Source organism: Peromyscus californicus, unplaced genomic scaffold (genome assembly GCF_007827085.1).
Source record: "Peromyscus californicus insignis strain IS unplaced genomic scaffold, ASM782708v3 Scaffold_15__1_contigs__length_86483966, whole genome shotgun sequence".
Taxonomy (NCBI): domain Eukaryota; kingdom Metazoa; phylum Chordata; class Mammalia; order Rodentia; family Cricetidae; genus Peromyscus; species Peromyscus californicus.
Genome location: NW_026294447.1, coordinates 85,713,772 through 85,729,824, shown reverse-complemented (window position 1 = coordinate 85,729,824; position 16,053 = coordinate 85,713,772). Strand labels below are relative to the sequence as shown.

Below are 16,053 nucleotides of genomic sequence, written 5' to 3'. Positions count from 1 at the left end.
TGTATAGCACAGATCCCTGGAATTGGAGTTAACAGGTGGGCGTGAGCTGCCCAATATGGGTGCTGGGAACTGACTCAGATGTTCTGAAAGAACAGTATGAACTCTTAACTACCAAGTCATTTCTTCAGCTTGAATCTGTCATTCTTTTTTCTTTTATAAGGTTCATTTATTTTTTATATGTATGAGTGCTCTATCTCCATGTATGCCTTTATTCCAGAAGAGGGCATCAGATCCCATGATAGATAGTTGTGAGCCACCATGTGGTTGCTGGGAATTGAACTCAGGACCTCTGGAAGAGTAGCTGTTGCTCTTAACTGTTGAGTCATCTCTCCAGCCCTCAGAAACTGACATTCTTAAAAGCAATGAAATTCTTTTTAAAAAAATCTAAGAATGATAAAATAAAATTTTGTGAAAGAGAGAAAGAACAAACTTTTCTTTTTTTTTTTTTTTTTTTTTCCAGAGCTGAGGACCGAACCCAGGGCCTTGCGCTTGCTAGGCAAGCGCTCTACCACTGAGCTAAATCCCCAACCCCAAAATTTTAAATAACTGACTCACTGTATTTTTTGGGAGGGAGGATCCTGCAAATAATTCTCAAAGATCTAGATGTATTCCATGAAGAACCTAGCTTTAAAGACCAGGGCAGACTGCCAACCTTCCCTAACACAGAAACAGCAATTTCCCAATAAGGGGAGAAATCCACCTCCAGGCTGGCCCAACAGCACGCTCCTCTAACATTCAAAGGAGACCTGCTACCGACTTTCTGACAGAAGAATGAGTACACAAACATCCTATTAGTCAATGGCCATTCTTCTTCAAAGGCAACAGAAACACAGGTACTTTTGTAGGAAGAATAGGAGTGTCCAGTATGAGCCTATACTGCCCTACATGCTCAAATACGGCAGTGGAGACATAAGATCAAATTCTTATGGATCATACATTTTAGGAGAGACAAACAAATATTCATATAGGAAAAGTACCAAGCAGTCACATGCTATGCAAAATTACAAATCCACATGGGTTTGGGTTAAGTTGGCCTGTGCAGACATAACATCTCAGCTGAGTTCTGAATGGCAAGGAATCTTCTTTCTCTTAATAAAAATTATTTATTTAACTTTATGTGCATTGGTGTTTTGCTTGCTTGCTTGTCTATGTGAGGGTGTTAGATCTCCCGGAACTGGAGTTACAGACAGTTGTGAGATGTCATGTGGGTGCTGGGAATTGAACCCAGGTCCTCTGAAAGGGCAGCAAGTGCCCTTAACCGCTGAGCCATCTCTCCAGCTCTGACAAGGAATCTTCTAAACCAAACACCAGTACTCCTGGTAGAATGAAGAGCTGGTTTAATCTCGGACCATTTAAATATAAAGCAAACGGAGGCAGAGGAGTGAAGGGGAAACCTAAGTGACTAGTTCAGAGAAGCAGCTGAGCAGGTCATGCAGGATTTTGGGAGCAAGGCAAGGCTGGACATCTGAGTATGATTCCAAGTGTGCCTAGAGCTTCAGAGAGGATTTGAGCAGAAGTCAGCAGCGATCAAAGTAAAATCTCACATTCAAACATGGTGTGGGCATATGTGTGTGTGTGTACACGCAGAGAGACAGAGAGACATTCAGGATATGTTTTGAAGGTAGAGCTGAAGGAATTTGCTAACAGACTTACTCTGGAGTATAAAAAAAGAAATCAAATTATAGCCCAGTCTGCGGCTTGCCAGGCTGATTTCCAAAATGAGGAAGACTAAGAGAAGAACAAATTGGGTTGAGAAAACAAACCAATTTGTGGATACACATTACATTATTCCTAATATTTAAAGGAAAGTCTACCCATATTTAGTTATTTTTCTGTAATTGTGATAAAACACTATCTTAGTTAGGGCTTCTATTGTGGTGATAAATCGTCATGATCAAAAGCAACTTGGGGAGGAAACGGTGTATTTCATCTAACAACTAACTGCATTACCAAGGGAAGTCAGGGCAGGAACCTGGAGGCAGGAGCTGCAGCAGAGGCCATGGAGGAAGGTTGCTTACCGCTGTGGTCCTCCTGGCTTGACCACTCAGCTTTTTCATACTGTCCAGAACTGCCACCACCCCCAGGGAGCTGGCCCCTCCCACATCAATCATCAATCAAGAAAATGCTCCACAGGCTTGCCATAGGCCGATGGAGGGGTTTGGATTTTCTTAGCTGGGGTTCCTGCTGCCGAAACGGCTCTAGCTTATGTCCAGTTGACAAAACCTAATGAGCACAAACACCATGACCAAGGCGATCACAGAAAGAAGGGGTGATGTGGATTTACAGTTCTAGAGAATAAGAGCCCATCACAGCAGGGACATATGGCAGAGGTGACAGTCACAGCATCAGGAACAGCTGAGAGCTCACACCTTGAACCACAAGCTGGAAAAGCCAACTCAAAATGGCATGAATCTTTAAACTCTCAAAGCCCACCTCCAGTGACATACAAAGCCACACCTCCTAAGCATCCCTAAACGGCACCACTAACTGGGGACCAAATATTCAGATGCCCAAGACTATGGTGAACATCTTATTCAAACTACCACACTACTTAGTGATATAAAAATAAGAGTAGCAAAGACATGGCATGGAAATACCAACAATGAGAACTGAATCTAGATAAACAGAGAGCTAACTCTGGATAACTGGTCATTACATTTATAAGTAGGTTATAAAGATGATAACTATTTATAAAAAATGACTTTAAAGTGTATGAGCATTCTGTCTGTATGTATGTATGTAAGCATGTATGTGCACTCTATGAGTGCTGTGCTCATGAAGGCCAAAGAGGGCATTGGATCCCTCTAAGCTGGAGTTACAGATGGCTGTGAGCCACCGTGTGGGTACCAGGAACTCAACTTGGGGTTGCTGGAAGAATAGCCAGGGCTTTTAATCATTGGCCATCTCTTCAGGCCCCTGTTTAATTTCTTAATAAAGCTGTGTAAATTTAAATCTGTTATTCCAAAGCTCCATAAATCATCTTCTAATAAAACTAGATTATGTTTCTTCCAAATTATCAGCAGCAAAAATAAAAGAAATTCCCAGCCATTAAAAAAAAAAAAAAGACTTACAGGAAAGATTAGGAACAAAATAAGAAAATAAACACAAGAAAGTCAAATAACAGAAGGGAACTCCAACATCCTCTAAATAATAATATATTGATGGACTCATCTATTAAAGGGGGAAGATTCAGATTATGTTATAAAATAAACAGATTATATTCTCCAAGAGAAATGACAACAAAACACAGGCAAACCGACAACAAACAAAAACCCAATGACTGTAAGATGTAGTAAAGGACAAAATGGAGCCGGGCGGTGGTGGTGCGCGCCTTTAATCCCAGCACTCACGAGGCAGAGGCAGGTGGATCTCTGTGAGTTCAGGGCCCGTCTGGTCTACAGAGTGAGATCCAGGACAGCCAGGGCTGTTATATAGAGAAACCGTGTCTCAGAAAACCAAATAAACAAACAAACAAACAAATAAATAGCAAACATTTGAAAAATAAGAGAGGATTTTAATAGATAATAAAAAGTTATTTTACTCAAAACTAGGATGTTACTGAACTTAAAATAGAAAGCAGAAACCACTGTATCATGATATAAATCCAACCAAATCTGTCAATAAAGGAAGCTTTTGGGGTAATACTTGTGGAAACTGTTCAGCAGTTTGAAAAACAAACACACGCACCCAGCACTTGCTCACTATTTAGAAGTGTTCTGATGGATAAGATGTTTAAATTTGGAAGGAGACAACTCTTAGAAATTTCAGTTAATTTTTAAAAAAATATAATTATCTAACAGAAAAGGCCTGAAAGCGGGGATGAAGAATAAAGAAAGGAAAGGCTGAGAAGTGGAAAAGACATCTCTCTGTGCAAACAAGACAAAGACCAGAAGTAGGGCAAAGATAAGGCCAGGCTCGGGACGCTACAGACTCGAACATCTAAAAGTCAGTCATGAGGAAGAATAACCCGACAGAGGCAGGCAGAGCAGCCGACAAGCCATCAACTAAATACAAAAATTTCGCCTACTGAGGAGACGGCTCACTGGGAAAGTGTTGGCTGCACAAGCCTGAGGACCTAAGTTCAAATCCCCGGAACCTTATAGGGCTAGGTGTGGATACATGTGTCTGTAATCCAGTGCTACAGTGAGATGGCGGTGGAGACAGGAGGATCCCCACAAGTGCCATGGAGAGCTTGAGCATATACAGTGGTGAACAACACAGGCCGACCCCCACACACAGCACACGCTTACACATGTGCACATGCTCTCATTCGCGTGCATGCGCGCGCACACACACACACACACACACATCCAGACAAAATGGTGAAATACTGAGATCACATCGTCAATATTTTCTGAATGAGGGAGAGTTTAAACATCAGTCTTTATAAGTGACCTCTAATATGAAACCAAGGGCTTTTACAAAACAAGGAAGTGAGAATTCCAGCCCTTCCTAGAGTCTTAATTTATGACCCCACATTTAACCACTAAGCTAAGCAACAACACCATGCATGGTATGGTTCTCTCTTTCCTTGGTGTGCACACGTGTATGTGTGTGTGTGTGTGTGTGTGTGTGTGTGTGTACGTGTATACAGACCAGAGACTGACAGTGGCATCTTTTCTGATGGCCTGTCCCCTTACACACTGAGGCAGGGGCTCTCTTTTGAACTTAAGAGTTTATTGATTGAGCTAGTCTAGTTAGCCAGCTTGCTCCAGGATCCTTGCTCTGTCCCGATGGTGCTGGGATCACAGTAAGGCCCCACGCCCACCCAGCATTGAGGGTGCTGGGATCACAGTAAGGCCCCACACCCACCCAGCATTCAGGGTGCTGGGATCACAGTAAGGCCCCCACACCCACCCAGCATTGAGGGTGCTGGGACCACAGTAAGGACCCCACGCCCACCCAGCATTCAGGGTGCTGGGATCACAGTAAGGCTCCCACACCCACCCAGCATTGAGGGTGCTGGGATCACAGTAAGGCCCCCACGCCCACCCAGCATTGAGGGTGCTGGGATCACAGTAAGGTCCCCATGCCCACCCAGCATTCAGGGTGCTGGGATCACAGTAAGGACCCCACGCCCACCCAGCATTCAGGGTGCTGGGATCACAGTAAGGCCCCCACGCCCACCCAGCATTCAGGGTGCTGGGATCCAAACACTGGCCTTATGTTTGCAAGGCCAGTGATAATCTAGTAAGTCATCTCCTTAGCCTTGATTTTTTCCTTTTTATTGAATCAAGTTTCTGCATTATTCACAATATATGGTTACCTGATAAGTGAGACTTGCAGACTTTGAAAATATACTTATTAATGTGAATTATAATGAAAAGTAAGCCACGTACAGGTCAATCAATCAGTACAGAACCCAGCCTCGTGTACTCCCTGTGGGCAGCAAAAGGATAAACATTTGTGCTTCCTCTTACAGCCCAGCCCAGAACCTAGACCATCCCCAGCCCTTGGACATGATGTGATGCAATGTGACCCAATATGTCACATTCACTCAAATGACTCCTCCAGGGAAGTCTGTTCACAGTCCCATCTCTTTAGTTAGTGACATTTTGGAGATCAGTCTATACTCATCACATGGAATAGTAAGAGAATTCTGAAATATCACAACAATTTCTGTCAGAGGAAAAGGTATTGTGTCATGTCTCAAAATGTGATTTTAAACTGTTCCAAAACAGGCAATTTCAAAGTATCAGCTATCTATTGAAGTAATATGGATGATGATCCAAAAATGTATTTGAAATGTAAGAGGCGCTCAAATTAAGAATCCCACATAATTATAACCACACGTGATCACACAGGTCTCCGTTTATGAAGCAGCAAATGAGCAGACCACCAAACGCTCGCCTCCCTGCTCTACGACTCTGCTCCCTCATCAGACACTTCAGGGACTGGCTAGCTTTATATGGTTTTGGTTTTCAAAACAGATCTCTCCGTGTGTTTTAAAATACACTGTCTTCTGAAACACGAGGTGCCGATAAAATAAGCATTGAACTCAGATCTAATTTATGAAAACTGAGTCAATTAGAGAACAGCTTATATACAGAATATCATTATCTCGAATATTAACTGACTTTTCCTTTAAATTCCTCCTTACCAGTACATTTTGTTCTTTCACAATTTCATACCCGTATATTACGTAGTCTGGGCACTCTCTTTCACCCCATCAGCCCTGTCTCCTGCCTATGATCTCTTTCCCTATTTACTAGTTTGGGTTTTATTTAGTGTCCCCCAGAGTTTAATTACGACTGTCTCTGTGACTTCTAACTACACTTTTTAACAGCTAAAGCTAAAGTTAAAATGTTCACTATAGTTGCAAAAGGAAAATACTTTGTCACTGTGAGTCGATAAAGCTTTTAATTTTTGAGCATGTACATCTCTAATTCCCTTTATCAACAAAACTATCACATTAAAAATAACTCTGACTATCTTTGACGCAATTTAATATGATCATATTGGAGATGTTCTACTGACCTGAAAGAATACAAAAATTTATTTTAGGAAGAAGAAAAAAAAGGAAAGAAATATAGAATATGCATTTAAGACTTAGAATTATATAAAAAATTGTATAAAGTATTCTTAATACATACCCACACCAGGCAAGGTTTAATCCCTAGCAACACACACACACACACACACACACACACACACACACACACACACACACACACACAGTATATATATATATATATATGTATATATACATACCAGGCTCCAACTTGATGATTTTTACTGCAGCTAATTCTCCTGTATGTACATTTCTGGCCTAAAAATGAAAACAGAAAAATTCAAGTTTGTTAGGTGTATAAATATTACAAGATACCATCCTAAAAACTGCTTATCAACCATGGTTTTAACAAAACAAAACCCCAAATCTTTTTTCCAGTAAAATGGATATAGTCATTTTCTCATTAAGGAAAAATATAGAAAAGAAACAAAAGTCTTTTTAAAAATTACTTTAGTCCCACTCCTCAAAAACAGCTACTGTTTAAATATTTTAGTATATTTCTTACAATATTTTTTCTTTATATGTGGACTATTTTCTCAGTATTATTTCTCAGAAAAAACCTACAGCTAGATGGGGGGACAGTTCCAGTGTCCTACTGCACAGTACAGTGACTACAGGTAGTTATGTGTTGTACATTTAGGGAGACTTTATTTCCACAAAGATGACAAGTGTTTCAAGTGACGGGTACGTTGCGTATGCCGACCTATCTGTCAGCCCTGACCTCGGAAGTGTGTACGATTATCATGTGTTGGCTTACACAACAACAAAGAAGCTGGGCACCAGGGCACGCGCTGCAGTCCTAACTGCTGGGGGGCAGAAACGATCACTTGAACTCAGGATCTGAGACCATGCTGGCAGCACAGAGCGGCAAGTACTTCAATGAATGAATAAACAAACACAATTTCCATACCGTCCAAACCACAAAAACAGAACATTCATGTTTACTGTATACTATAATTATAACCACAAGCTGCTAAAGGAAAAATAAATCTAAATGACTCACAGCTAAGAAAAAGCAACCTTTCCCATGCTGACTCCTCCCCATGGATACACATATGTGACTGTGTGTGCACGTGTGTGATGGAAGATGAGGATCCCATTACAGTCTTCTACAACATTTGCAGTGCTACCTAATTTTCACCAACAGGATACACAATTTATAACTCACTATTGCTTTTAACACTCTGTAATTATTAACAAAGGAATAAATATATTGTAGCTTTCTCTCTACCCATAGCTTTATTACCTTCACACAAATCCTTAGTAGAAAAATTACTATTTTATAATGATCATGGACAAACTATAATCAGTGCTACAATGAATATCCCTGCAAATATTTTAGCATGTATCAGCTTATCAATAAAGTAACCTAGACATAGAACTGTTAGTTTAAAACATATGTGACTTAAAATGTCTATGCTCCCACAACGCTCTAAAAACTGCAGAAAAGAATATGGCAAGAGAGCCATGAAAGCATAGTTTGTTTTTAAGTATCACATGGTATCTAACATACATGCTGATTAGAAAAATCTGAATTTATACTCTTATCGCCTTGGATGGTATATGCAGTCTATCAAGATCTAGTGTAGGCACGAATTTTTATTGCTTTAAAAATAATATACCCTCTACCTGCTATGCATAATCTTAAGTAGCTATTCTAAAATAGTCCATATAATAGTTCGTTTGCAGTTCCTACTAATATCACAGATGTTATAATCCTTACTGATTCTATACATCTTTTCACTATTTAAATTATTTCTTCCAGATGGTTTCTAAGACAATAGAATTTCATGTCAAAACTTATGAATACTTAAAGCTGTTTACACAAACTGTTAAAACAGCATAAGAATATTATATTCTTATTATTAATATCAGAGCTCATTTTCACTATGACCAGATGCATTCTGTATGTGAAAATTAATATAATAAATATATTATAATAAATATATAAATAATGTGATAGTATTTTTACTATTATATTAGATTTAAATGACAACTTTTGTCATAAAAATAAGTACTATACGATAAAAGAGGCAAGAATGGTTTTGGTAATTTGTTGGATTGGGTAGATCATATCATCAGATAAACACGAAAAAGAAAAGGGACTCAAGGAACAAATGCAGCGAGAAGAATGCTAGCAGAGATGACTTCAGCATGAGCTGGAGGTCGAAAGACGGTGGGAAGATGGGAAAGACAGACAAGCAGAACGGAGGACAACTATTATCTTCAACGACGACGACGAAGGTCCAGCTGTACACGATGAGTTCACAGACTCCTCCTGAGGTGAATTGTGATCACTCATTTTAATTCCCTCAGCCATAGTCACCCTACCCCAAACCACAAACATATTTAGAAAAAACAGGAGTACAGACGTTCACAACATTCCGACACCTTCCTTTCTGTCCTTGAATAAAAGGCCTGCCCATTAACTCAGGTCTTGCAGCTCTGCTACATTCAGCATTTTATCTCTCCTGGGTTGTAGAAAGACTGGTTCATATACACTGAGGCTGTCCTCACGCCAGTGAGACCCGGGTGCAGAAGACGTGGTAAGAGGTTACAGAATAAGTAGTTAACTGACCTCCTGAGAGACTTAGTGGATTATAAAATGTGTTTTAGAAGACAGAGTCCACAACAATGACGGCAATTACACCTGTACTATTTTATGGTTTGCAGAGTGTTTTACATTATTTAATTTAATTAATCATAAAAAGATTCAGCTCAGTAAAATCAAATGACAGTCCAAGGCCAAGCTGCCAACGGCAAGGGTCAGATTCAAAACCAACCAACTGGGCACTGTGAAGGCGACAGGGCTTCTTTCCAGAAGGAGCGAGCGTCTCTCTTCCTCTTCAACATGTAACAGGTACTTGATAAAGTATTAACTGTACACTATCTAACACTGATGACTTTTACTGAAAAAAAATCCACTAATACAATCATCTTTCACATTGAATTAATGCTTCCAAGAGGATTTTATTTATTTATTCATGCACTGATGCATGTATAGTGGAAATAAATGTATGCTGGACAAGCTACATTCCTAGGTCCTTATAGTGATTTTTAATGTCACATAAATTGAATTATTGTGCATTAAAATCTTTTTAAAAATCTTAAAAGCTAAACTTCATCCACAGAAAATATTCTTTTAAATAACCTGTAAACACACACACACACACACACACACACACACACACACACGCCCCTTGAAGGCTGGGATAAAATCAAGTTCAGACTGAACTCTTCTCTTATCCGCCTGTGGCAAACCAGGCACTCGTGCACGTGCATGTCAGCACGTTTCCTGACCTGCATTCCTTCTCTAGGAGAATCTTTCAAACTTTTCACTAGAATTCTATAGAAAACAGGAAATCCTCTACGGACATAGAAGTTTCCTTATTGGGAAGAAGGGCTTAAGAACAGTGGCAACAGAGAACACCAGAAAGTAACACATAAAACCACAAGACAGCACTTAAGTAACATGCATACCTGGGAGTCTTAGGTAAGACACACAAGGCTGAATGCATGGGACGTTGACTGACTAGCACAATTCCAACCACAAACTAGTCTCAGGATATTCAGTATTCCAAGTCTTGCTGGTATCTCAAAGCCAGTTAAGTGTGTAGTCCCCAGGACGTGAGCCTTTGGAGGAGAGACATTGGTAGGTGTTCTACCAATCCTGTGAATACATAGAATGAAATGCTCCAATCTCTGGACACTAGGATATGTTATGAGACTGAAAACACACTGAAGCATTTTTTTCTGTGTGTATGTTGATTCATTGCTATTTTTATTTCCACAAATTAAAAAAATTTTGGGGGGAGAGGCTATAAAAATTATCATAGAGTAAGATTTTGTTGTAAAAAAAATTAAAAATATGAGTCAGCAAACATGGTAGTCCTCTCCATCCCATCTCACCCTCCTAGGTGACTACTGCTGACAGTTTAGAGTTCATGCTTCCAGGCTTTTGACTAGGTTGACATTCTCTCAAGGTTGATTTTTATTATCTGTGTATGGTTGTTTTGTCTGCATATGTGTTTGTATACCATTCACGTGCTGGTAGTCACAGAAGACAGAAGAGGGATTCTGAGCTCTGGGAACTGGAGTGACATCTATCTATGGGCTGCCATGTGGGTTCTGGGACTCAAATCTAGGTCCTCTTAAAGACCAACCAGTGCTCTTAAGTGCTGAGCATCTCTCCAGCCTGGAGTAGATTGATTTTTAAGACATGGGCACTGAAAATTTGTCTGTTTCTCACAAAGCTAAACAGTCTTAGCATGAACTAGCACTCTCTGCTTGGAGGCATGTACCCAACTGAACTGAAGACTTACTGCTACGTACAAATGTTTACAGCAGTCAATCCATAATGAAATTAGGTGACATTCATGATATCACTCAATAGATAAATATCTACTGGTATTAAAAAGATAGACGCCAATAAGCATGAACACAGATGGAGGCACTTGAAATACAGATGGTAAACTAAAGAAGCCATTTGAAGAAGGTATAAATATAATATAATAACCTATACATATAATCCCACCTATATGATATGAAAAGGCAAAGCTTCAGAAATGGTAAAAAACAACTTCACTCACAACCTCCATACCAAAACTAACCAAACAACCACCACAAAAGCCAAAGTAAAAAAATGTTATCAGGTGGTTAGAAGGAGAAATAAATAGGTGACATGCAGAGGATTCTTGGGGCAGTCAAGGTGTTGTGTGTGAAGATGTAACCCTGGAAGCACCATGCTAAGAGTAAACCTTTATGTAAACTAAAGGATACAGAAACATAGTAATTATAAGACACATACCACACTAATGCAAGACGATAATAAAAGCTGAAGTTGTATATAGGTTAGGGATAGGAAAATACAGTTCTATGTACTATCTGATCAATTTTGTAAATATAAAACTGCACAAAAATTAAGTCTACCAATAAAAAATTAAAATATTTTTTTAAAGAATATATCTGTTCAGACACATTTTTAAGATCACTTTTTAAGATTGGAACTGTATAAACTGACAACATGACTGCTCTGTGGTATGGTTAAGAGGGAGGTTTTATTATAGATGTGAGAGAGAAAGAACATCCAGAGGCATCTGAAAGAGTCCAGAGCAGAGAGAGAAAGAAGTAGACTGCACATGGCCAGCAGACTGGACACGGCCAGGGTAATATGTTGAGAGAGGAGAGAAGAGCAGAGGGTAGAGAACAGAGAAAACATAGTGACAGGCAGGAACGGAGCAGAGAGAGAGAGAAAAAAACAACAGAGAGATACTAGCAGGGTTAGAAGGAGAGTGAGTAGCTGTGGGGAGGGAAGCCCATGAGCTGGACGGAGCTTAGGGTAGAGGAGGTGAGAAGAACTAGGATGCCAGCCTGGACTTGGAAATATGTGGTAGGTACTTGTGATGCTGAGGGAGCCTGGAGCCAGCATGGGCTTTGATACGCACCACAGGTAGCCATGTCCCTTCTGCCAGAAGTAAGGGAAATGACTCCTTTGGTAGATGGAAACTGGTCTCTCAAGTTCCTAAGGAATGCTGGCTTTTATCTAACCGCCAGAAATCCTCCTGTAGCCCAGGTTGAGCTCATTTCTGGATATATGGACTGACTTTTGGGGTTTGGGGAAGTGGAGTTTCCTTTGGACCTGATAAAAAAAAAAGCAAGGTCCAAGGACTGATGCATCCCCTCCACCCCCCCAGTTGCTCAGAAAGAAACACAGCTTTGGAAAGTTTGAAAACAACTATGGAACCACAGAAAGATGGTGTTTTAAAACTCTGTTGCACTGTGTAGAAGCCTGAATACATGTAGTTACAGAAGTACACGCAAAGAACCACAAACTACAACTCCCACCAACAGAAATATTCAAATGTCAGTTTGTACTTGGAAGACATATTTCTGTCATCTCCAAAGGAAGAACTGAGGGGCAAATGTTTGTACTCTGTAATTTTCCAGCTGAATTTTTAAAACAGAAAGCAGTACCAGGCTCTTTTATAATGAAAGGCAAAGAGGCTTGGGGGGAGGGGCGGGGGCACACGCACATGCACACACACAGAGAGACTTCAGATTCAATTCAAATCAAGAGATCTTTCAGAAATTTAACTATGTAATTTCACAATATAATTCAAAGGAGTACTGGATTTTAGAATACTGATTTTTAAAGTTCAACATTCCCGTCCAACAAATTATTGCCCAGTGTACTTCTTTTTAAACTAACACACAGAATTTGAAGATCTTGTACTGCTTACAAAAGGAACTAAAATCCCACAGCACCTCTACAAAGAAAGCTCGGTGTATTGCTAATTCTCATTTTAGTAGGTTATTAGTATAAGCAGGCAAGCATGGCGAGCACCCAGGAATCTAATCAATGTAGTTAGTATAGTTACACACCTTAGTTAATGCTTACCAGCCAGTACTGAGATCATTAGATGGAAAAAAGATAAATTCCTACTAAATAGGCTTTACTGCCCTTCACATTAGATGCCTTATCCTACTCCAAATTAACTTTCTTCTGGAATATTTTTAGGGTCACAAAACTTCATGACGCCAACTTGAGGCTTTCATCTTACACATGCCCTCTTCCTACAAATATTTTTTAATAACTAGAAAATGAGAGTCTCAATATTCAGTAAGCTATCTCTACTGTCCAGTATTTGTCAGGGTCAGGATTATAGACCTCAGATTTAAGAACTGGAATTATACTACAAAAATAGCAACACAGCATCCACAAGGTTTAAAAGAGGAACAGGAGCTGGTTCACACACAAAAGAAGTATGCCTCACTTTAAAGTTCTATGCCCCATTCTTTAAGGATATTATTTTTCAACCAGTTCATTCACACCACAATACTACCGAGCATTTACTAAGTGCCAGGCACTATTCCAGGTACATAATAAAACCTGTGCTGTCTTTGGGGACTGCAAACAGATGGTTCTCTTCTGCCTGCCAATTCCCGAATAACCACTCAGAGGCTTAAATTAATTATAAATGTTTGGCCGGTAACTCAGGCTTATTACTAACTAGCTCTGAAGCTTAAATTAACCCATAATTCTTATCTATGTTTAGCCACGTGGCTTGGTGCCTTTTCTCATTATGACAGTCCTATCTTGTTTCCTCTGTGTCTGGCTGGTGACTGCTGACTCTCTGCCCTTCCTCTGCCCAGCACTCTTAGTTTAGCTTTCCTGCCTAAGCTACTGGCCAATCAGTGTTTTATTAAACCAATTTGAGTGACAAATCTTTACAGTGTACAAGAGGATTATTCCACAACAGGGGATTTTTACTGGAGGAGGAGAGGAGATACAGACGTAGAAGGCCAATACACCACAATATGTTAAATCATGAGATTTCAAAGCATGGGAGCATTCTTGGCCCACAGACAGTAGATTGGAGAAAAAGTTTCCAAGAGCGAAAAATAAATCCAAAATGAGACCATAGAAAAGATTTCCTCGGTGGTGGGGAAGGGTACGTTACAGGGTTATGGGTAGCAGAGTCCCATGCAATAGCCCAAGGACAAGAGACAAGATGGGCAGTTCCAAGAAGTCAACATGTCTGCCACTAACTGGTCATAGCCCATGAGAGGTGACAGGTAAGGATGCTTTGCAGCTCAGGGACAGACTGCACCACCCTCTGTTTTCCTGTAGTGATTACCCACTAACTTCTAGACATGAGTCCTTTCCTCCTACAGCTCAATAAACAACCCCTGGCAGTTTTCTCTCTACCCCTACTCCTGCTGGTCTCAACACTTAGTTCCACCCACTGACCTCTCAATTACTGATTCTCCTTGCCCAGTGCTGGGGATCACACGATGCACCCCCAAGTCCAGTTTACACAGTGCTGGGGAATGAACCCAGGACTTTGTGCATGCAAGGCTTTATCATGAGCCAAAAATTATACTATTTTTTGTTTACTTTATTATTTTGAGACAAGGTCTCACTCTGTATCCCAAGCAGGCTTGGAGCTCACTGTGTAGCCTCAGCTAGCCTTGGACTTGCAGTGATCCCCCTGCCTCTGCCTCCTGAGTTTGAAGTTAGTCATGCACTGGCACATCCAGCCTTTCACACATATTTGCTCCTTGCCCCTCAACCCGCCCATTGCAGAGATCCTTTCACTGTACCAACGAAGCTCCTTAGTTTTGACATGCTTGCTTCCACACAGTTGAAGAAATCTGGACAGGAGAATCCTGTCACAGGAGAAGTCTGCACTTGCAGGGTTTCTCCCACAGTTAGGCAGACAAATTCAGATTCTCTAGCCAGAATCTGAGCACATGATTTTTTTCAATTTTATTTTTTTAATTGAAAACAGATTTTTTCATACAATATATTCTGATTATAGTTGCCCCTCCCCAAACTCTAAAAACATAAAACTGGGAGCCATTTTATACACACACACACACACACACACACACACACACACACACACACACACACACACATAAAAAGACCCATAGGGTATGGGGGGGATAAAGGCCCAGACAAAGCATTATGAGACAAAAAACAAAAAATAAAAAACCCTCCAAATTTCCATGAGTTTGTTTTGTGTTGGCCATCATTGCTGAGCACAGGGCCTGGCCTTAAGAGTGGTGAGCCTGTGAGACTCCACTGGAGAAAAGCAAGCTGTGGTCAAGTGGAGAAGGCTTAGGGTTAGGTAAGGGAATTTATGTCCATTTCTCCTCTCGGTGCTGGGACCCCATCTGGTGTAGACCCCAGACCCGGAGGACATGATTTTATCTCCAGGCAACTAAAGCCTTCCACTTAGTCCGCTAGGATGCTTGTTTGTTCCTGAAAAGACTAACTCTTCTAATGTGGACTGCTTTTATGGAAAGGCAAGCTGCTTCAGAGGATCATCCAAGTTGAACTATTATCTGGAGGTCATAAAGGCTTACCTTTATAACCATTTATTTAGTGTGCATACGTGCACATGCACACAGTGGACAATTTATGAAGTTGATCCTCATGGTGCTGGGGATGGAACTCAGGTAGTCAAGGTGGCAGGAAGTGCTTTTACCCAACGAGGATCTTGCTAGCCAGAAAGGGTGTGACTTGTAAAGTAGGAAAGATACCGACTTTTGGTCACTGCTGATGGGTCCAACTCCTTTAGAGACAATGGTCAAAATTCACTAAAACTTTAAAACAACGTACAAAACTTGATTCTAGAAATGTTCTTAAATAATTAAGAATGCATGAAAAGAATTTGCTCATGGGTACTGACCACAGCTTTGTTTATAAGAAGGGACTACAGAATGCATTAAAAACTAGCAGGGAGGCCAGAGAGATGGTTCAGGGTGTAAGTGCACTTTGTGACCTAGCAGAGGACCCAGGCTGGGTTCCCAGTGCCCACATGAATGCCCACATGACAGCTCACATCCATCTGTAACTCCAGTTCCAGAGGATCCGACTCTCTCTTCTGGTTTCTGGTGTTAGGCATGCACATGGTATACATATGTGCATACAGGCATTCACACATACATATAAAAAATAAAAACACAAGTTTTTAAAGGGGAAAAAAACCCTAGCATGGCATGGTGGTGCTGTCTGTAATCTTAGCACTTGGGAG

General features: G+C 40.5%; 1 protein-coding gene across 1 annotated transcript in view; it reads right to left on the bottom strand.

The window, feature by feature from the left end:
- Map4k5 (mitogen-activated protein kinase kinase kinase kinase 5) overlaps positions 1–16,053 on the bottom strand; it is a 93,764-nt gene that overhangs the window by 67,706 nt on the left and 10,005 nt on the right. Inside the window, exon 2 of the mRNA XM_052739661.1 lies at positions 6,712–6,769. Coding sequence (XP_052595621.1) covers positions 6,712–6,769 — 58 coding nt within the window. The remainder of the gene's footprint in view (positions 1–6,711; positions 6,770–16,053) is intronic.